The 23235-nt window shown below is 37.7% G+C and overlaps 1 protein-coding gene across 1 annotated transcript in view; it reads right to left on the bottom strand.

The window, feature by feature from the left end:
- Window positions 1–1618: 1618 nt before the first annotated feature.
- The window catches only part of LOC121511039 (heterogeneous nuclear ribonucleoprotein L-like), a 66200-nt gene continuing 44583 nt past the window's right edge, over window positions 1619–23235 (bottom strand). Inside the window, exons 9-15 of the mRNA XM_041789532.1 lie at window positions 16081–16152; window positions 13050–13267; window positions 11155–11276; window positions 10815–11016; window positions 9965–10022; window positions 8122–8220; window positions 1619–5103 (exon numbers count right to left, since the gene is read on the bottom strand). Coding sequence (XP_041645466.1) covers window positions 5048–5103; window positions 8122–8220; window positions 9965–10022; window positions 10815–11016; window positions 11155–11276; window positions 13050–13267; window positions 16081–16152 — 827 coding nt within the window. The 3' untranslated portion in view covers window positions 1619–5047. The remainder of the gene's footprint in view (window positions 5104–8121; window positions 8221–9964; window positions 10023–10814; window positions 11017–11154; window positions 11277–13049; window positions 13268–16080; window positions 16153–23235) is intronic.

Below are 23235 nucleotides of genomic sequence, written 5' to 3'. Positions count from 1 at the left end.
CCAAGCAGCTGTACTCAGGATTTTTTTCTGTGTTCTGTGTGTTTCTGTCTCTACCTGCTTCTGTGTACAGACCTGACACAATCTGCCCTCTCTCTCAGGTGTGTCTGTGTCTACCTGTCTCAATGTTCAGATGGTGATCACTGAGTCTGTACTCACTGCTACAGTGTACTGTCTGGAGTTTACTTTGAGTCCTTGCTGTGCATGTTAATGTAATTTTCTTTTCTCTCTCTGAATCTGATTGGTTGGGATGGTGTCAGGGCGGTCCTGAGGCCTGGTACTGTGAGGTAAGCTGAGCCTCAGGATCAGCTGGCTGAGGGGGGTCTTCTCCAGTAAAAGTAAAGTAGAACTTTGTGATGGTCGGAGCTGGGCTCACTGGTTTTTAGGGGTTTGTAAAATGTGATGGCTCTTTTTTGGACGGGGATTAAAAGTGGAAATTGGTCTAACTCTGCTCTGCACCCATTGTTCATGGTGTTTCTGTGAACCCTGAGAAAACTCATACAGATGTCTGTATGCAGGGCCTTTATGGGGTGTTTGTCCCATCTGTCACCATTTAGATTTGCAAGAGGACCCCACACTTCACAAACATAGAGTAACATTGGTTCGATTATTGATCTAATGATTTGGAGCAAGATTCTGTTTGGTAATTGAACATTTGTGAACATCTTGTTTGTACTTGTGCTTGTACAACAACAATGAAACACAACAAGACACCCTAAAACTGGCAGGCCATTTGCAAACTCCTCCCTTTACTCTGGCTCATGTCCAAAAATTCATTGGACCTCATTCATCAACAGTTCTTAAGAACCCGTTTGTTTATAAGAGCCTCTAATACAGTTGAGAGCAGATTATGACATTCATCAAAGTTTTATTCTCTGTGATCAAAAAAAAAAAAAAAAACTAACGTAAAATCTAAAAAACCCTCCAGAGAACTCCTATGAAGATTTGAATGAGAGGAGGAAAAAAAGCTTACTTTTGCACTCAAACGTGAAACATTAAAGGCCCAGTAAATTGATAATAAGTCTGCATTTAGTTTATTTTATTATAGGTCACTGTGCTGTGAACCCCCAGGTCAAATTTCAGTCAACTAAAACATCTCTAAGTTTATAAAATTAAGCTTCAAAATCACAAAAAAATGAGGCAGTAAAATCTGCTCCGGCAGATTGGCCCAGGTCTGGCAGAAGTTTTGCAGATGATTAAGTAGCTGTTAACGCCTCCTTGGATGGAGCCAGCAGGATCAGATCATCCGCAAACAGGAGAAATTTAATGTCCGAGTCAGAGAGGGTGACACAGGTGTGTCTGATAGTTCCAGAGAGTTAGCTAAGTCATCGATGTAAATATCAAACAGGATGGGGCTGAGACTGCAGCCCTGTTTCACCCCACTTTCCATTTCTCCAATTTTAACAGCACGCTTTATATTAGTATTTTTGATACTATAATAATGATGTCGGCTCAGTTGCAGGACAACTCTCCTCTTTTCCTGGCTCACAATGTTAGTAATTATGTTAAGTCCAGCGACAACAGGAAAACTCCTGCTTCATGTAGTCCTAAATATTTTTTTAAATAAACGTGCCATTCAAAATGGTGAAATAAACAAGCACATGTGTTTGTTGATTTGTGTGTAGCTGCCTTTACAGCCCCAAACCTGAATTTATTCATTTGAACATGTACATTTAAGTTACAACCACAAAGATTCTTAAATGAATGGACAATATACTTCTTTGTATGTTCTCTCATTGATTACTATTAACAACATTAAATCTTAACAATCTTAAATCATAGGATATTCATAAATCTTTATCATACAGTAACCAGTCCTACAAATAGAAAACTCATGTCAGCTTCAGAATTACATCAGAGCTCATTTATCAACCTGATTGATTCTCAAAAAAAAAAAAAAAACTTTAAAAAAACAATAAATAAAACTTAAACCTTTTTTAGAAATACAATACGATTCCAGCGATGTAAGAGATGTACAAAACAACATCAAGGTAAGCATTAATTTAACTTCACTACATGAGATTCATTAGTCCAAACACTTCACATCCTATATTAACAGATTATTTACAAAAAGGCATGCCTTAATTCACAAGTGTGATGAATCCTGGAATAAAAACAAAAAGGCAAAAACATGTAAATCCTACATGAAATACATTAAACAGAGACAATATGCAAGTCACTGCACTTCACTAAAGCAATGACCTTAAAGAAGCCTGTTAAGCTTCTGTTAAGGTATCTAGTCATACTTTTTTTTTTTTCTGCAAAGTCACAAAAAAGTCCCATAGGAGTAATAAGTACAAGAGCTGTATATTGTAGGAAAAAAATGAATATGTTTTTTATATGACAAACCAAAATGTCCTCAAGGAGAATGCAATTTCAGTGGTTTTCATGCGCAGTGCAAATAGGTATTTATTTATATTTAAATAAAATTCTCGGGCAGAAATGACATCGACTTTATTAAAGGACCAAAAATGTATCTGTTCTACCTCCTCGTTCTTCTGTTGACATACTAGTCAGAGAGTATATGTGCATTCTATCATAGATTTAGTTTAAAACTGTCTCATATCTATACTTAATTTGCAGTAAATGTGCAAACAAAGCTCACTGCTTCCCTCATCATGTACCGTCCAAACTGTGAAAAAAATAACATGATATCAAGGAAGCTAGGATAAAAAAATCCACCTTACAAGATCTAAAAGCAATGCTGCAAAGCTGATGAGTCAGATCCACCTGTTTAGCCAAAGCTTCTGGCACACTGACTGTTTTCACAGACAGACGCCATTAAATCATGCTGAGCCCAAGCTCATATTCAGGTGCTTGACTTGTCACGGATAGATGGCTCTGTTTTTGATCTAAACAAATCAACAAGCAGTATCTTAACAGTAATGACAGGAAGTAATCTGATTCAGCAAATGGTATATTTCTATTCCATCAACAACAAATAATGATGTCCACTGACTGGGGGAAGAATCATGCAGACAGGTTGCAGCTGGTCAGCCATACAAAGTGAAAACCTGGAATTAGCAAAGAGCAGAATGATGCAGAGGAAACCTCTACGCCCCCACATGAACCGCTGTTGTTGTTTTAAACTACTGCAATATATCTCCTAATGCACCTGTCTTTAAAAATGAAGTTTGAGCGTGCCTGTGTGGACTGGAACATCGGCTGGTTACTCAGCAGCTCCATATTTTTTATCAGTGAAACGCTAAAGTGACACAAATCTGTTGGCATCATGTTGAGAGGCTGTGTTTTTGATATTCTGCTGACCGTTCTGAAAATTTGGACAAATCTTAAAGGTCACATATTACGCAAAAATCATTTTAAAAATCCAATACTGGAGTGGTTTTTCAGCAACAGACTTCACAGGCATATTTTGGGGGACCTCTGAGATCGATATAAACTTGTCTTAAAAGGGTAAAATATGTGACCTTTAAAATCTCATCGCAGGCATAGCATAACCTGAACCTTAAATTAAATAAAAGAAACATACTTAAACCACACTAAGTGACAGAGAACCAGCATGGATTTTATCATTATGAAAACTGAGGGGAATGCTAAATAAGTTAAAATCACAGTAACCTTACCAGTTACATTACACTATTGGATATTTATAATATACTATAGCATTCCTATATATAGACAATAACAGAAGATAAAACAGTTAAATTCTCAAGTCAATAAAGTTTGTCCAAAGACCTTGAAGATAGACCTTTTAAAAATAACATAGTGCTGAATGAAATGCTCAAACTATCAGTAAGTTTAGTGCAAGGATTACCCTTTTATCTTAACCTCACCCTCAATAACCGTCACTACACTGCATGTATGTATTCTGCAAATAACATGTGGTACTTTTGTAGTCAAACAAGAAGCCTCAAAGTTAAATATCCAGTTAGCAGCCCCTTTAGATTAACATTATAACTGAGAAACCTTGCTTATCCTTGTTCTAGGCAGGGCTGAAAAATCTCTGAAGTGGCGTTCGTTGTCCTCTTTAGATACATGAATAAAACTGTGCAGCTGTAAAGAAAAATCTACCACCTAAAACATACATGCAAAATGAATGTTTTGGTATTACGTTGGCACTTAAGGCAAGATAATGAAATAAAGAGAGGCTGTCCTCTGAGAGCAACAAATGTGCAAATTAAAAGTCATGACAACCTGCCCTTCTGAGTCTGATCGTTCTTTTGGCTGGGATAAAATAGGTGGTGGTGATGAGAAATAAAAACAGTTGCTTGTTTTCAAACAAAAGGATTTGTACACTTCAACATATAAATCAAAATCATGTAAGTTTCCCACACTGATGCGTTGGCTGAAAAATGTGACCTTATGCCAGCACCCAGTTAGGTTAGAGGGTTGCAAACAAGTTTAGTCTCCTTCTAGGAACCAGAAATATCCAATGCAAACTAAGGATCCGGACGGCATCTGGGATATGTCACTCTCAGCTAAAGTGCTTCATAAAAGAGCGGAGCGACACTCTCGTCTTTGTAGGTCCCACTTCTTACAGACCAAAAGCCTTGACCAGGGTTCAAACTCACACATATTAACAGTAAATTCAAAACAACACATTAGATTTGTCTATTTGTGCCATGCACAGAGATAATGATTTGATTTGACTGGTGGCTGAGACTAAAACGAGTCCATCAGAGTCTCTGTCTCCAGACTCAAGACCGGTTCCCCAGTGATTACTTCTGGGAGGTCACCGCATTATAATCTCCACCAATAGTGGACCCCTCTCCCTGAAAATGTAAACACATTACAAAGAGTCTCAGTTCTTCAGCTTTCAGTCTGTCAGCCTGGTACGTTGTGATTGGAGAGTGGGATGAAGGGTGCGTGTTATGTTCGGTTTGGAGACACTGATACAGTCTTCTTTCTCCTCCTTTCTTCTTCTTTAACAACTCTTCTTATCTTTCTCCTTCACTAGTTCTTTCATACTTGCTTTTCTTTGTTACACCTTCACTCATCTTTGTGTCTGTCTCTCATGGTCCCTCGCTCCCTCTCAGATCAGAGGTCAGCCGTCGTCAGGCTCAGCAGATTTTCCAGTGCTCTTCCTCTTTTATAGATGAGATGAGGTGGAGAAACACAGTTTCAGGGTGTATGGATTGGACCCATCTGAAACAACATGTACATATTAGTAGTAATTTCAGTCAACTAAAACATCTCTAAGTTTATAAAATTAAGCTTCAAAATCACAAAAAAACAAGGATGGTGTGGGCGCATCTGTTGAATGAGCTGAAGCCACGCCCACTCAGGAGAAATATGACTCAGGAGATCCTCTCAGATTTAAAAAAATGCTAAAATCTGCATGGAGGAAAGCACTCACACCATTTTCTGCCCCTTGACCTCATGATCAGAGTGCGGCTGCCTGGCTCTGTGCCAGAGAAGAGACGAAGTCCGCTTTCAGGCTCAATTCTCTTTTCTGATGCTTTAAATGACCCATAGACCACTGTGGCTGGTAGATTTGGCAAATTTACCTCACGATAAACAATAGAGCAGATTTACCTGACTGTTAACTTTCAATAAAGGCAGTGACATCAGCTAACAACAGACTGGACCGATCTACTATCTGAACTGCTCTGTGATTTTATATTGTATTGTTAGAGAGGCGGGGTCATTCCATACTGTGGGCTCATGACATCATCAGTCCAAATATTGGCCCAAATAAAACCCAGCCAGGAAGGAGTAAAAAGCTTTCCAAAGGTTGACATAAATCTAACATTCAGTCACATGTAGACCTCAGTGTTTTCACATGTTTACAGAAACCTTACTCCAACACAATAAAATAGCATTTTAAATTCTATAGAATTGTATTTTTATTAATTCAACACTTAAATAATTAAATAATATTTAAAAAAATCATTACTTAAATAAAGTCAAGTACTGAGTTAAACATGGAGTGTTTGATTTTAATTGTGCAATGTTAAATTATAAATATATACATAAATGCAGCATGTGTTTGAGTGTCAGACATTTTTTTAAATAATACCTTCACATCCAGGTATGTATGCATCAGCAAATGTGTTGAAATTATGTTCCATCATTTAAAGAGTCAGGTTTTAGAATAAATGTGCTTTTTTGTTTTTTTACACATCCTTTTACTTTTTACAACATGATGCATGCCATTTCTGATGGAAGCCCCATCTGAACCTGAGATTTAATCCTGTTAATGTTTGTAGCATTTGATATATCCACAACTGGAGCGAAAAATATAATTTGGTGTTGTAGCAGCACTACATTCACTTTACATCTTTCCAAGTGTTTTCTGAAGAATTATGATTGCCTTTACAGTTTATTTTAATTTGGATGTTACTGACATCTTGCATCTTCTCCTTTCACTACTGTGTTCCTTCTGTATTTGCACACTGCCCTGCAGTCTCATGAGGAGAAATCTGCACATGCTTTCAGCCTTTTAGCATCGGACATTTATCAGCTTAAGAAAACAGATCCAAAAAAATCAGCAGCTAAAGATCCAAATATGTTTCTCTTATCAAGTTTCTTAAAAACAAATTTAAGAAAAACCATAGGAATATTTTACAGAATGAGGCCATTGACTTCAGGAGGAGGCTGTAAGGAAGATTTTATCTTCTGCAATTATTCCCATAACAGCAAAATATCAGTTGAATAAAAAAATGCTTGAAATGTCCTTCATTTTTGACCAAAGGGAGAGAGAAGCTAAACTAATTTAATCAATAAACTTGAGCAAAAACTTACAAAAAATGCTAATATATGGGATCAAAAACACTGAAAGTAAAGATGCATAATAGAACAGGAACTAACTGCATATAGCCACTATAGACAAGAGATACTCAACGTATGGCTCTTGAGCCACATGTGGCTCTATTGTGATGATTTGTGGCTCTTTTATGTCTTGATTTAAAATATTTTGGCCCCAGAAAACGTTAAAAAAGGGGAAACTATGACCTCAGAAATTATCCATTGCAAAGCACTTTAATCAGTGTGTTTCCGACACTTGAACAGTAGGCTTTAATTATCAAGCTTTATTTTTTGTCTGTAGACAATATTTGCATTTTTTTTGCCACTTTCCCCCTAGTTTTTGACTCTTTCATCCTGTTTTTTGCTCTTTTTTGCCACTTTTCACCCATTTTAGCTGCATTTTGCCACTTTTTTTTCAATTTTTTTGCAACTCTTTGCTGCTTCTTTGCCCATTCTCCCACCTTTTCCCCATTTCAATCACTTTCACTCACTTTTTTGTCATGTTTTTGCCACTTTTTGATCATTTTGCCACCTGAAACTCATTTTTGTGTTACTTCTCACCCAAATTTGACCACTTTTTGCCCTTTTCTGCCACTTTTTCTCCACATTTTTGTCACTTTCCACCTTTCAACTTTTATGCCTACTTTGCCCCCTTTTCACCCTTTTTGATTATTTTGCCCCCTTTAACTTATTTTCATTGCCACTTTAACCCATTTTTGCCACTTTTCACCACTTAGACTGTGGCTCTTGCAAAGGTATTTTTCTACAATTTGGCTCTTTGGTTGAGCAGGGCTGAATAATGCTGCTATAGACATTCAATTTGAAGGTACCTATAATGAAGCAGAACAGATGTTGGGTAGAGTAGTGGTTCTCAACTGGCCAGGCATAAGGACCCACTACCACCTCCTTGTGGCAAATCACAACCCAAATCATTCAAAATGTTCAATTGCTTAAATTTAATCCAAAATGTTATAGTTCCACACATAAATGGAACAAAAAGACAGAGCAAAAGAAACATGCTTCAAAAAGCACAACATAAGGACAAGTATGCACATATTATAGTTAGCGATTTTTCCCGTAGGACAGCGTAGAAATTTGTCAGTTTCTCAGGGGAATTCCTAATCGTTTTGGAAAAGAACAACTTTGTTATCCAGGACAGGGAAATCAATAAGTTTAAACTTGAGAAAAAGACTAAAATTTTCTTGTCAGCACAAGAAAATCTAAAAAATGTATAGGTTTGGACTCTTAGGACTCTTAAACATCATAAACAATTTGGCTGCATATTTTTTTCCTGGCACACATTCGTGACCCACTGGAAACAGCGGCGTGACCCATTTTTGGGTCTGACCCACCAGTTGAGAACCACTGGTGTAGAGGAATGCTTTAATACAGGAAGTGCCTTAAGGACAATCTTACTTGGTATCCTGATCTGGTAATGATTAAGAACAGTAAGAACCTCCACAGCCTCCGTCTTACTATCAAACTCCAACAGGCCAGAAATGGTCTTAGAAGAGGCTGCAGGAGAGACAGAATAGGAGGTTAAAAGAGAGGAAGAGAAGTTAAAAAAACAACAACAATAAACTCTTAAGTTCAAAAATAAAGGGCTCTATGCACGGCAGGGGGTGGCGTATTTCCGGTGGGAAATAAGGCCGCTTCACAACTTCCGCACAACGATACATGCTAAGCCAAAACGGAATCTGAGCCCTCCTATACTGCCTTAATTTGTCTGTTTTGTTGTTTGTTTGTTTTTTTTTGTTTCAATTGTTGTTTGTGTTTACTCTATCATCATCCCTTGGCATCCAAACATGCTAAAATGATGTTTCAAAAACAGATTAAATGTACTTCTGGACATTGTTGCTGCGTGCTGCAATGTACATCTTCAGCTAAATTTAACTCGTCATTGACAGTCAGCTCAGGTAACTCATGCAAACAGCGAGTAAACCGCAATGAGTTTGCCATCATACGCCTTTCTCTTCTCCTGACTGGAAGTGTGGGAGCAGTCTAATGCCAAATGCGGAAGCAGTTCGTGCACACAGCCCATTCCACACAAAGAAGTAAAAAAGTTTAGGCCCAATCACGTCTAGAAAAAAATCATCTCTGAGCTCAGTGCAGGTGTCTGTCTTCTTGATGATGCTCCTGTTAGCGTTCGGGATAGGCTTGCCTTCAAGTCAGGAGTGGTGAGGTCTAAAACTAGCATGCTACAGAAAATGACTGAGCCTAAAACCTGGTCTACAGTGTGAGCTGCAATGTGTTCCTGATGTTTAGAGGAAGCATTAGAAAGATGGACATGAGTTAGCAACACTCTTCTCTGAGCTTGTTCCTCAGACAGGATGCACAACAGCTACCTTCTTCACACTTTAATATCAGTGCATTTAAAAATTAAACAGAGTTTAAAACAGGACAGCAAGAAGATGCTGTCTGTTTGTTTACAAGCTTAAAGGGAACGGAGGCTTACACTGGTTGCTTCAATCATGTCACACCCTTAGGAGGAGATCCACTAAGATTTTTTTGCTCTGTTCTAATAGCAAGGACTTTAGTGCATTGTTAATTTTGGCAGCTATTTTTAATTTTAGTCTTGGTCTTCAGATGAAATGTCTTTTAGTTTTAGTCACATTTTAGTCACTTCTACCCTTTTTAGTTTTAGTCCAGTTTTAGTCCATAAAAAGTCCTCACATTTTAGTCTTTACTTTTAGTCCAATCATTTATTTTCTTGCTTAATCTGGTACCAAATCATGGTAGTGTGTTCTCTGCACCCTGCCAAACTTGTGGTCCCTGCTGTCTACAGCTGAGAGGCGGAATAGCTGCAGATGCATTGTTTTTTGACAGATTTACTCACAGTAGAGAAACATCAAGAATTTTGATTTAATTTTGATTTAATTTTTACATTTTAGTCTATTTTTCATCGTCATCTTGACGAAAAACTAAACTTACTTTTTGTCAGTTTTAGTTATCACAGATCTATTTTTGTTAGTCTAAGTCTACTTTCTGTCATGGAAAAAGGCTGCCGACAAATAATTTCAGTCACAGTTTTAGTCCATGAAATTAACACTGCCTTAGTGCGAGAATTAAGCCCCCAAATAGCTCCTCTTTTGCAACTAATCCACTTAAGAATTAGCGCTGATTCTACATGGATGCAAAACCGTCCACAATTTTGCCATCCCAGCCATAACAGCCAGAGCAAACATGTAAAAAACAAGAACGCACGTTTTGTAAACTTACACAAGAAATGAATAAAGTCACATCGTGTGGTGATACTTACGTTTGGCATCAAACATCTTGAATTTGACAAAGCCAGGCACATCATTCTCTGTACACAGCTGATAAAAACAAACACAGCCATTTAAGGTTTAGGCTATTAAGGCAAAACAATACACTAACATATATGTAAAAAGAAAAATCATGATGTACCAATCTGCAAAGTTCAGCAAACAATGCCTTTGTGGAGGATTTGGCTCCTTCTCACTAGTCAGACAACTTGGATTTACCTGTGATGACACTGGAACTTTGAAAAACTGCCTGTTGCCCCTAAATTATACACTGACTTTAACTCTCTGATAGCTGATGAGTTCAAAAATGGACTGCTTAGTGAATAAGACAAAAGGCTAAAGGAAACAAAGCCAGTCCAGTTTGGATAACACTGACTCATCTTAATATCAACCTCGCCTTGAACTTTGCAGTACTTTAGGCCAAATTAAACTTGCTCTCTTACCTTACACCTACTAGAGTCTAAAACCTAGAAAGTATTCCTTTTAAGTTCCAAGCTAGCCAACTATTACAGATCTAAAATGTAATATAACGTGGATTCTGATAAATGCTGAACTGTGTTTTTAACACTGAAAAAAAAACAAAAAAAACAAGGCATATTAACCTATGCTGTTTTATGCTGTAATATAGCTGAAAAATATCAACAATCACATAATATTTTACATGATGTCACAAGAAAGAAGACCCTCCCAGTCCACTGGATGGACTAGGATAGAGTATAGGCGTTATTCTATCCACATTTTTTGTCCTTTAATAAAAGTGAAATGTAAATGTTCTTAAGTATTTCCTGTCTTTTTCTAATACCTTATAAAACACATTAGAATGAACAGACAGAGACATCTCACCCTCAGTAAATGGTCCTGTGATACACACGGAGGGACGTTGTAGTAATGTAACACTGCAGAGGGAGGCTGGATGATGTTTTTGGAAGCCTGTCCAGCACTGCTGAAGCGGTTGTTCCTAGTCATGGCGAAGTCTTTATAGCTGCTGCTGCCATCCTCCAACTCAAACACCTGACTGGGGATCACTGCATGCTGCTTTGATACACTGCACACAACAAAGTCATGCATGTCATATCTACTTTAAATCAACAGCAAAAACCTATGAACAGGTCTAAATGACTATGGAGGTTAAAGATCTGAAACTAAGGAATGTTAAACTAATGTACCAGCTGGTTTTTCTTACCAAACATTGAGTCTCTTTCCGAACACTTTAATGCTGTTGAGGTGTGTGATGGCTCTATCTACAGCATACTCATCTCCCATCTCAACCAGTGCAGTACCAGGAACACTCTTCATGAACTTAACCTAGAAACACACCAGATAATCAAAATGTTTAATCCCCATTAAAACATCACAAACCAATACATTTTTGTCTTAATCAATCAATTTTGTCAATCTTAAACTAAGGGTGCACTCACACTATGTGAGTGCACTATCTGTACCATGCCTAGGTATGTTTGAGCATAAAGTCCAGCTTGTTTGAACAGTGTGAGTGCGCTATTCCACGCTTGGGCACAGCACACTTCTCTGGCCTCTGGGTTAATTAAGTATTTACCTCTGTATGTACAGTGCTTAAACTTATTAGACCACCTATCATAAAAATGAGAAAAAATGATTATTTTAGAATCATTCAAAAATGAAAAAAATTGTTATTTACTTTGCAAATAATAAACTGAAACAACTTAATAGGCCCTTTTTAACATATAATAACCAAAAAACATTATATTTATGTTGCCTATTGCCTCGATAACTGTCATTCTCGCTGCCATTATTTTTCAGGATTTTTCCATAGTCTCTTTTGAGTTCTAAATAGTTTCTAGCTGTTCCTACAGACTTGTTTTAGATTAAACATTTGTGCGATCAATCTTTGAATCTACTAAATCCCAAATTTGTTCAACATGATTTAAATCCAGACTTTGACTTGGCCAGTCCATCAGTTCCAGTCTTCCAGATTCCTTTTTCTTGGTCCAGTAGTCTCTGCTTTCAACAAGACAATGCTTGGGGTCATTGTCTTGTTGGTATTTGAACCTACAAACAATCAGATTCAGTCCAGAAGGGATTCCATGATGCACTAAGGTGTTGTGGCAGACCTTCTTCTTCATGATACCATCGATTTTCACTAATTAGCCCACATCATTTCCACATATGGAACCCCCTACCATAATGGAAGCTCCTCTATGTTTTACTGTGGATGCATCTGGTATCAAAATGTTTTCCAGCTCTTCTGCTGACATTGACACAACAGTGTTGACTGAAGAGTTCAAACTTGGACTCATCCATCCTGAGTACCTTCTTCCAGTCATCGATTTGAGGCTTGATTTGCCTCCCCCGACGATCTTGGGGGCGTATCCTGAGCGGAGCTTTGTCGCAAACAATAATTTGTCTGAATAATCTTCAAGTGTGTGGAATCAACTTGATTGTTTTACTGCTCAAAATCGTGTCATAGCCTCCAAGACCCTGAATCGTAACTATCAAACATGGTTGATGTGATTCTAGGTTGTAGTGCCTCTGATGGAGTACCCACAACAACCAATTAGACAGAGCAGACGAGGTAGCGACACCAGCCTGATCATAAGTACTTTCACCACTCACAACTGTAAACAACTGTAGCTTCTTTCCAGCCAGATTTCATCCTGAGTCTTTTCCTTGTTTTATGATTTTCGCTGCACCTGTAACACTGCCAGGACTGCCTGGTGTGGAGGGAGAGACATCTATGTTTGTTTGTTTTTTATGAAGTCACGTGATCTTGTGAGGTCAGGTCAGCAGGTGTGTGGTCTCCAGTGATCTGACAGTCTGGCTGAGCTGTCTAGTGTGTGCATTCAGAGGATTAAAGATGAAAAATTGTTTGAAATTGTCTTCATGTCTGTGGTCTTCCATGGTTTTAAAATCATCTAATGTGTGGCCAGCCTTACTGCTGTTCTTCCCTTTGAGCCTCTAACTGTAAAATTGTATGTATGTATCAATATTTTCCATCCATCCATCCACAAGTGTGAGTGGATTTTGCAGCTTGGAGTTATTTCAGTGTAATGACTACATATTACTAAAGGACAGATTTATTTTCTGAATACACACACCCACCTTCTCAATGTTGCCGTAAAGACAGAAGAGGTTGAAGATACGCGTGCAGTTCATCTTGGACGGATGCAGGCCGCTCACCATGGCAACAGAACTGGGGGCATGGCCAGAGTAGGAGGAGGATGACTGGGGCAGAGGGTAGGACACCATGTCTGGAACATCCACTGAGGTGAGCTTGTACCTGCTGTTGCCGGGCAGAGGCAGTAGAGGGCAGGGTGGACCTGAGGAGGCAGAGAGAAAAGGAGCTGAGCTTCACCTCATTTTAGTTCATGAAGTTTACTGCTTACCCCTGTCTGAGTTATTTGTTGATGTTAGATGTGACTGTGCCTGTTTTGTGGACTGAACAAAGTTTTTATCTAATAACATTTATTTTATCTGGTTTCACATAACAATCCTGTTCTTCTGCTCCGCTCTCTTTGGTGTTCCTTCAACACAACAGGATTTCTGATGGTAACTAATGAACATGTTTAATTTAGGGCTATCAAAGGATAACAATTTTGATTACAATCAGGATATATCACATCCTTTTCAATAACATTCCAACATTTCTTTACTTTGCATTTAAAACAGTTTCTGTCTCATTCTGGATTTTCTACTGCCTTAAACAAAGGGTAACTAGCTTCCTGTTTGGCACAGTCCTGCTTTACAAGTCATTCAAGATACTCACAGATTGCTAACCACGTGAAAAGGAACTTGTGGTTGATTAAAAGAAAGTGAGAGAAATTAGTTTTAAAGTGAAATGAAACATTAAGGCGCATCGTGGCTGCATAGAGATGCTACAGTGGATTAACCAAAGAGTGCTGAAAGGGATAAAAATGTAATTAATCATAAAAAATAAAATAGCAAACCAGTGGACTTTGATTATGCATGATAAATACAAGCTTGACAGCCTTGGTTTAATTAGTTATGTGATTTCTAATCAGGGCAGTGCAATGGTCTGCAAACAGATCGGAAAGGGAAGGACCACTCTTAAAGCACTTTACACACAATCTTGCAAAGCCACTGGATTTTGCCAGTTAAATCCATCCTGAAAAGCTCTTGTCTACAATGTTTGTGGTGTACCAGACGCTGTTCAGTACAATCAGCGATCCGACTGAAATCAGCAACTTGTGACTCAAACTTTGTTCCTGAATCAGATGAAAATTGCATAAAAGTGCGTAAAACCGTGTTTTCTGTAATGGGAAAAAAACACCAAGGGTGAAATATTGTTCATATACTACATCAGGGATGTGAAACTGAGCGCGGCAGGGGAGTGATATATTTCTGGAGGAAAATAAGTCTGCTTTACAGCTTCCGCCCAAGCCAAAACAGAATCTAAACCGTCCTATACTGCATTTATTCATCTTTTTTTGTTTGTTTGCTTTGATTGTTGTTTGTGTTTACTCTTTATCATAATGGTACTAAACATGCCAAAATGATGTTTGAAAAACGGGTTAATAGCACTTCTGGACATCACTGCTGTGTGCTACAATCTACATATTTTGGCTCTGTGATAGTCATTTTGAATCATTTAATTAACAAAAAAATATACCTGTAAACCACTTCATATACAAACGACTCATTATCATCACTTAAATGTAAACAAGTGTGTTTTTTAATCAGAAAACCCTTCATCCCTCCTATACTTGCATTTGTTTATGGAACGGTCTTGCCTCTGGCAATATGGCAGACACGTTGACGTATAGCGGCAGCGGGCAAACACAGTCAATAAGTCTATGGTTGCAACAGCTTTGTCATAAGTTATGGTGTTAAGTCCAAACTAAAGTCTACGATGAAACTAGTCAAATTGTAACGTGTCATTGTTTGGTTTCTCCAGAGAGACCTAAGGTCGATCTTAACTTGTAGAGTTCTACATCCAATCTAACCAAAGTATTGTAATGTATTTGTGTTCACTCTTCTCCTGACCAGCCACAGCATTTAATCCACATCATAATCAAGTGGCAACCAGTCCTGAAAAATGAAGCCAATGCAGAAGTGAAAAAAATTGCAATATCGCAAATGTCAACTTGAAATAAACTGGTTTACAGCCTGGTTCAGAAAAACAAACATGTCTCATTAGCTCATATCTTTATGTCCTCACACTGGACTGGGGGTGGGGGGAGGGGATTTTTTTAGCACAGTCATTTCGATTATATTTAGGAAAAACCTCACTGCACACTGATTGGTGCAACTCATTTGACTGACAGATATCTTAACAGGCAGAAGCTACGTTTCTGTCTTTGCTAGCTAGCTAGCTGACAGGAAGTCAAGTTAGTGGGTGGGCTGTTAGGTTGAGACAGTAATTTCAACACGGAAGCCGGTAGGGTTCCAGTGATTGGCCTGTGATGAATGTGAAGGACAGAAAGGTTGTCCAATCAGCTTCTGAGAATCCTTTTAAAGCCCTGTCCATCCCAAACGTCTTAATAGCAACCTTTCCCAGATGAATGCAAAATTTCCATGCAATAGATATAAGAAACAGTCTATCTGGCATGTCACATTACTTCACACAAGAAAATCTGGCATGATACTCTTTAGAGCCATCAGATAATCAGGTTACCGCTGACTTTAGTTGGAGGAGCCCAAAATTGGCACCACTATATTGTCATGTACCATGCTTTAGACTAATTTTGTCTAGGAATTGTCTTTTTAGAGCTCATCTCAAATTGTGGCTACTTTCTGATAAACTGGTATCAGTGCATCTCTAATCTCAAGTGTCATGGTCCAGCACACGTTAGTATAATGATTGTCTTCATCCTTATAGTGTGTCTGAGCTTGTTTGCTGTCTGGTTTAAATCAAAGACTGGTGTGTAATTAACAGGGATTAGTTTCTGATTGTAGGTGAAGACACACCTTCCCTGCCCGCCTGGCTGTCACACATGACTCGTTATCTAAACTCAGTGAGTGTGTGTGTTTGTGTGAGAGTGTGTGTCTGCAGAGGAGTCAGGTTTCACCTCTGAGGACTTGAATGAGGCTGTAGATGAAGAAGAATCCTCGTGTAAGGCAGCAGATTCAGTTACCAGAGTCACTCTCGTGTACGTGTCTGTGAGAGTCTTACCATAGCCGTTATCACTGTAGGATGACGGGTGTTCTCCTAAAATGGCCTGTCTCTGCCTGCCCTTTCCTCGATCTGAAACACACACAAACAAAAAAGCACAAACACACACATGATCAGATTATCTGCACAGCCTAAATTAACTTACTTAGAAACAAAAGGCCTCTTTCATAGGCTCAGTCTTTGCATTTACTATTTCTGAAAACTCCACAGTGTAATACTAAATAGTAAATTGTATTATTCAAAGCCACACTAAAACATAAATCTGTGTCTGTTAGCTCATAAATAGAGTTCTTTATATTATTGAATATTTTAGCTAAGCTAAGTAAACAGCTGAGTTTGTTCACAAATGCTTGATAGTTTTGATGTTGTGAGTGTGTTTTCTCAGATCTTACCAATTTACTTTTTGATAGAATTTCCTCTTTTATGAATGTTAAAAAAACATCAGAGGACTTAGGCTATAATTGGCATTCAAAAAGTCCCATCTCACCATGTTGCAACAAGTGGAACTTAAAAAATGCCTTTCTGTTATTTGTTTCTTTCTGTAATGTGCAAGAAACATGGAAGATGCAAAAATCCAAGATGGCGGAGTCGTTGAAGGGAACCCTCTCTTTGTATGAATAAAAGGCTTATTCTAAGTGGATGAAAGTAAAACCGTTTTGTACATAAAGGTGTTGAGAAACTACTTTAAAGAGACCTTCTTATAAATATTATGCTTCATTTTTTACCAAGTTCATTCTGCTAAATGCTACAAGGCTAAATATGAAACTCTGTACCTTTAAAGGACCTTGATGTTGCAGCCTGATGTAGAGGGGAAGGGTGCACCCTTCAGTGGAACAGTGTTTAACTTTAATAGGGCTTAGAGCTGAGGAAAGGTTCTCTTCTCTGGTGGTAACACTGCCATTTATTTGGTCACTTAGCCTAAATTTAAGACCAAATTAAGACTATAATTGAGGGTTGCCATGGAGATTGACTGCTAAATTAAACTTTGTCTTCAGTCTCAGCCCCCAAGTTAATACGGCTGTCGAGTTTAATGCCCACATTACTGCTGCACTAATCCATCCTTTTGAACTTGTGTTCCATCTAGCCCCCTATTGTGAACAAAGCTTCAAATGCATTGCTCAGCATCAGAGAATTTCCCTTTTCCTGCTCAGTATAGAGCAGTGTTTAACAAATGTTTGCTGCGGCACACTGGTCTGCCTTGAGGCAAGTCTAGGTTTGTTGTTTGTTTAATTATGCCTTATCACTACAACAACAGGTCCTGCAACACCTGTTTAAGAAGCTATTTAGCATACAGAAATATGGTGTTCCCTGAGATTTTGGCTTTATCTTCTGTATGCTGTGGGCAAAAATGTTTGAAAAGCATGAACAAATGATCACAAACTTAAATTAATTGCAAATAAACACAAAAAGAACTCATAAAGCCAGTAGATGTGTGAGAATTATGCTACAATTGGAGGCACTGAGTCCAAATGTTTCCAGCTGCCCAGTAAGTACTTGTCCGATTCCGATTGCAACTTTTTTTCCCCAACATTGCAATTTTGCTTTAATATGGGTTATACAGTGCTTAACAAATTTATTAGACCATCATATTTGTCTCAGAGACCACCCAGCATCATGAAGTGCTTTAATACGGACTCTTTCATTTCCAGTCAGCTCTCCACATTTTACCATTTTGAACAGGAATGAGGAATTTCAAACTGAATTCAACCAAATTTGAGCCAGCTCACTGGGCTTCTCTGAGAAGTCAGAAATGAATCAAGCATAACATTCGACCACTAAAACTCATTTTCCTGTTCAGGAATGCAAGTAAATAACTATAATTTGACATATTAATCAAGAAATATTGATGTGCTTTACTATTTTGAAATTTTTTTTGTAAATCAGTAAATTTGAAAATTCATGGATAACAATAATAATTATATTTTAGCATTAATATTATTATTTCGATAAAGAGCATTGTATTAACCATTGCAGAAACATAAAAATGATTTTGGTAATTACCAATGCTGTTCATTTAGGGCAGCTGTGGCATAAACCTTACTTTGGTTAGGGTTAGGGTGGTCTAATAAATTTGTTAAGCACTGTCATATATATATATAATTATTATTTATTTTGAATGTTTTCATTTAAATGTAAAGTTTGTGATGATAGTATTGTTATAGACTTAATAGTTAGAAAAATGAAAATCAGTTTGTATAGGTATGTGTATAAATTTATATAAATGCATATTTGATAAAGGAAATACAACCTGTAATGAACTTCTGTTTTTGATAATAGCACATTAGTGAATTATGGAGAAACATGTGTGTACTTCCTTCCACTCCTTTTTGGATATGTAAATCAAATTGCTGCATGTGCCATTTGTATTGCACTGCATTTTTTTTAAAGAGCATTTTTTATTTCTTTTTATGACCACTTTGCACTTTACACTCACTTCTTTTACATGTTCAAATAAATACATTTCTATCCATTTCTAAAAGTTTTTTATCTTAAACGAGGCTATAACCATACACTTTTAACAAATTTAACATGGTTTCAAAAAAACACACCCATGAAAACTAGAAATACAAAGGATAAATCCTGAGAGCTTAAATACTGTCATACAGAGCATGTGATGGTTTTGTCTGTGTGCTCTGTTCTTTTACACACAGATTAAATTTTTTAAAAGTACAAACTTCTTTATTTACAATCCCTCCCTAGCCTTTCCTGAACCGTGGATAATGCAGGTCTTTTTTGTATGCTGAAGAATTTAATAACAGAGATGAGATATGATTTTATGTCCTTGGAAAACAAAACACCCATACAGTAAAAATGAAGATGAGTAGTAAGAAATAAAAAGCTTTAAGTTGGTTTTATTCAGAAACACTTTTACATGAGAGAGAGAGGAAGGTTTGATGATACAGAAGGGGTCATGTGACCAGAGATAAAAAAGAGACAGTACCTGTGAGGCATCAAGCTTTCTCTTTTTTCTCCCTCAGCACGAAAGAACATCAACCTGTATTACAGCATCATCATAACAACAAAAACATCACCATCATCACTATGGTACATTTGAACACGTCTCTCATTAGTACATTAGCTCCACATGCTGCAGAACACCGTGTACAATCTCTTCACTGCATTGGAGGCACACTGAAATGACACTGACATTTCTTCTGAGAGCCCAAGTCAGCTGATTGGATGAAAGAGTACACCCCCCCACCCCCCACAAGCTCATCATCACGTCAGCACTTCTGTGGCAGATTGCTGATGCCTCGCTGTCTTGTGTCCCAAAGACACACACATTCAACACACACACTTTAAAACACACACACAGCCATTTAGAGGAGAGATGCTACAGCGGTGAAAAGTGAGAAGGCCTGAGGATAATCCAGACAGCGGGGGCATCCACACTGACCTTCACAGCGCAGATTAGCAGCACACACAGTGCACACACACCGCATGTTTCTCCGGTATGCTAGGAGAGGCCGGATGGTTGCAGAAGCAGATGAACTCAACTAATTTACAATCAACCACCAATATCAGCTTTATCTGAAGATGTGTGAAACTGACAGTCAAGAACAGGCTGTCATTTAAGGTTTCCCTTCTTTAATAATAGAAAAAAAAAATACATATTAAGGATTTAAATGGACTGTGGATGAGCTGTGAATGGCAGAATAAGGGTTAACAAGGTTAAGACTCATATCTTTATGATGTTTATTCTAAAACTATATGTAAAACTACCACAGGTGTGCGGTTTTCCATTGAGAAAAAGAGCAGGCGGAGGAGGTAAACCTTGAACTTGTAATTAAAAAATTGCATTAGTTCACTCTCAATTCAGAGTGGACATTCTTTCAAAGTATGGAAAAAAATCCTCAAAGGGTTTTTGAGGTATCACATTCAGTGATGAACGTAAGGCCAAACACCTTTGACCTTTGACCTGTAAAATCTACTCATGCCCTCTTTGAGTCAGAGTGGACATTTGTGCAAAGTTTGAAGAAAATCCCCCCAGCATTCTTCAGAAATCACATTCACGGGACTGGCCTGCTCATGGTAGCTTCAGTCTCTAAAAGTAGTATGGGAGGTAGGTCCTTCATCAGGCCCCTCATCTACCTCTCAGGGTCCAAGAGGCAAACACTCTCTCTACCTTTAAGAGTAGGCTTAAAACTTTCCTATTTGATGAAGCTTATAGTTAGGGTTGGCTCAGGCCTGGATCAGTTTTTAGTTATGCTGCTATAGGCTTAGACTGCCGGGGGTCATGGCACACTGAGCTTTACTCTCTCCTCCTTTCTCTCTTTATCTCTGTATGCATTCAGATCATATTACTTCATGTTACATGCTATGAGTCTCTATGTTCTAGTTCTGTCAGCGCTGTCTCCTTGGGTTCTTTCTGGCCCCTATATGTATATATATATATATGTATGTATGTATATATATATGTATATATATATGTGTGTATATATATATATATATATATATATATATATATATATATATATATATATATATATATATATATATATATAAGAACTGTTTGGCTTGCATTGCTATTATCACCTTGATATATTTTATACATTATTTTTCCTAATGCTAGTATTATAGTGCTCAATACTTCCTCTGTTTACATCACTCTTACTTTTATAATCATTACTAGAACAGTCTCATCAAATCTAAGAGCCACACTACTGTACTGCTATATCTATTAATAGTAGTCCTCTCAATTTTATTACCATCCTTGATGCTAATGCTTGTACTGCATTCTTCCTCTTTCTGTTCTCTAGTCTCACATCTGTTTTCTACCAGTCATAGCCCTTAATACTAATTTTTCCCATATTTCTACCATAAATGTGTAGCTATTTACTACAATAAAGGGAGATAAGATCATGGTCACAATGCCATGAATTTGTCTTTCATTTGGTGTTTCGCTGTTTCTCTTGTCCCTCTCCTCTTCCGGCTTTTCTCCATCCTTCCCCTCCTTCTGGCCCTTTCCAACATCAGTGCAGCTTCGAGAGCTGTTCAACATGAGTCTGGTCTGCTCCACAGTCCTACTCTGTAGTAAGGAAAGGTTTATGTCACCACTGTAATGGGCTAAATACTGCTAGTGCATATGCTACTGTGCTAGTGCATGGTGATTAACACTGGACTATTATAATAGGGTATAATCTTTATCATAATATCAGTGATTAACACTGGTCTATTATAACAGGGTATAATCTTTATTATAATATCAGTGATTAACACTGGTCTATTATAACAGGGTATAATCTTTATTATAATATCAGTGATTAACACTGGTCTATTATAACAGGGTATAATCTATGTTATAATATCAGTGATTAACACTGGTCTATTATAATAGAGTATAATCTATATTATATTATCAGTGATTAACACTGGTCTATTATAACAGAGTATAATCTTTATTATAATATCAGTGATTAATACTGGTCTATTATAACAGAGTATAATCTTTATTATAATATCAGTGATTAACACTGGTCTATTATAACAGAGTATAATCTTTATAATAATATCAGTGATTAACACTGGTCTATTATAACAGTGTATAATCTTTATTATAATATCAGTGATTAATACTGGTCTATTATAACAGAGTATAATCTTTATTATAATATCAGTGATTAACAGTGGTCCATTATAGGCCACATCAGTGAATACAGTCTAGATCCACTCTCTTTGTAAAGTACCTTGAGATAATTTTACAAACAAAGATTGATTGATTGACAAACTGGTGAATGTAGGGGAGGCTGTTGATCAGTGATAGAGCCAGTCATCTCTTAACCAGAGGGTCAAGGGTTAAACGCTCCAGCAGCTTCTCCTTGGGCAAGACACTTAACCCTAAACTGCTCCCACTGCTGCATCAGTGATGTGTGAGTTTGTATAAACGGGATTATTTAACTCTCATAGCCACCTGATGTAGCAGCATCAGCCATCAGTGTGTGATTGCTGTGGATGTTTAGGTGTTAAAAAGGTGTTAAAAGGGCTCTGAGTCATCAGATGACTAGCGCTATAAAAGCCTCATCTACATAAGGACAGATGTATGGATGGATCAGCAGAAAAAGACGACTGACACGTCCTCTAAGAAACAACATTTAACTCTCAATTATCTGCTTTTGAAACATCTAATCTTTTTTGACATTCCTGTCATAATTAACACTGTTTTACATGAATGCGTTTTTTATTTCAGTTTTGTATGCATGTTGAAAAAAATCAAATGACATTTTCTATGAAAAAATTAAAGAAATCCTTTTCCCACCCATCTCACCTGGAGATTCGATTATGTACCAACTGAATTCTCCACCTGCTGTAGAGCTTTGAGTATCAAAGAAACAGACAAAAAGTCTACAGAAACGTACATGTAACCCTGCAGCATCAGCAGACCAAGAAGAGTAGAGTAATTAAGCAATGTCAGAAGGCTACATAGTGAAATTAGACTATTGCCCTTTTGTGCTAGTCCTGCATCAACCGTATTATACAGAAACAATTCCAGACAGAATATAACAAAGTAAACTCCACTGTATATTCCATTATTATTATGAACATCTGTAGATGTTTAAACCCACAGAAAACTAACCATGACAAGCATGCTAAGTAGAGGAGAGGGTGATCAAAAAACGAAAAACTGAAAATGACAGGGCGGAATTTTGGAAAGAAACCATGACGACCGGTGGACATAAGCACAAAAAAGAAAAAAGGCACAAAAACAGGAAGAGGAAGTGTAAGAACAAAGAATTACACAGGAGAGGGGATGTGAACGGAGCAAAGAGGATAAACAGACTGCTAAGGAGAAGGAGAGAGGAGGAGCGAGAGGGAAGAAAGATGAGAATGAAATGACAGGGAGAGAGAAGTTGGAGGATTAGTGGAAACAAGATGAAAGTGAAGAAATGAAGAGGATGTAAGGAGCTACAGGAGCATGAGACGGTAAACAGCAGGGGAAGTGGAGGGAACAGGGGATGAGCTGAAGACTAATTGGAGAAGAGTCACGTGTCATATGAAGGCTGTGACCAAAGACTTAGTTTTTACAAAGAACTCAGAGGCTGGAAACATTACAAACTGGCATGAGATGTGCATGGACAGGTGGGCTGTGCATGAGGAGATTAAACAGGCACTGAAAAAAAACACAGCACATCAGTGAAGCCTCTTAGATGAGGTTCC

The sequence above is a fragment of the Cheilinus undulatus genome, linkage group 6 (genome assembly GCF_018320785.1).
Source record: "Cheilinus undulatus linkage group 6, ASM1832078v1, whole genome shotgun sequence".
Taxonomy (NCBI): domain Eukaryota; kingdom Metazoa; phylum Chordata; class Actinopteri; order Labriformes; family Labridae; genus Cheilinus; species Cheilinus undulatus.
The sequence above is the reverse complement of the archived record's forward strand: the minus strand, read 5'-3'. Positions and strand labels throughout refer to the sequence as shown.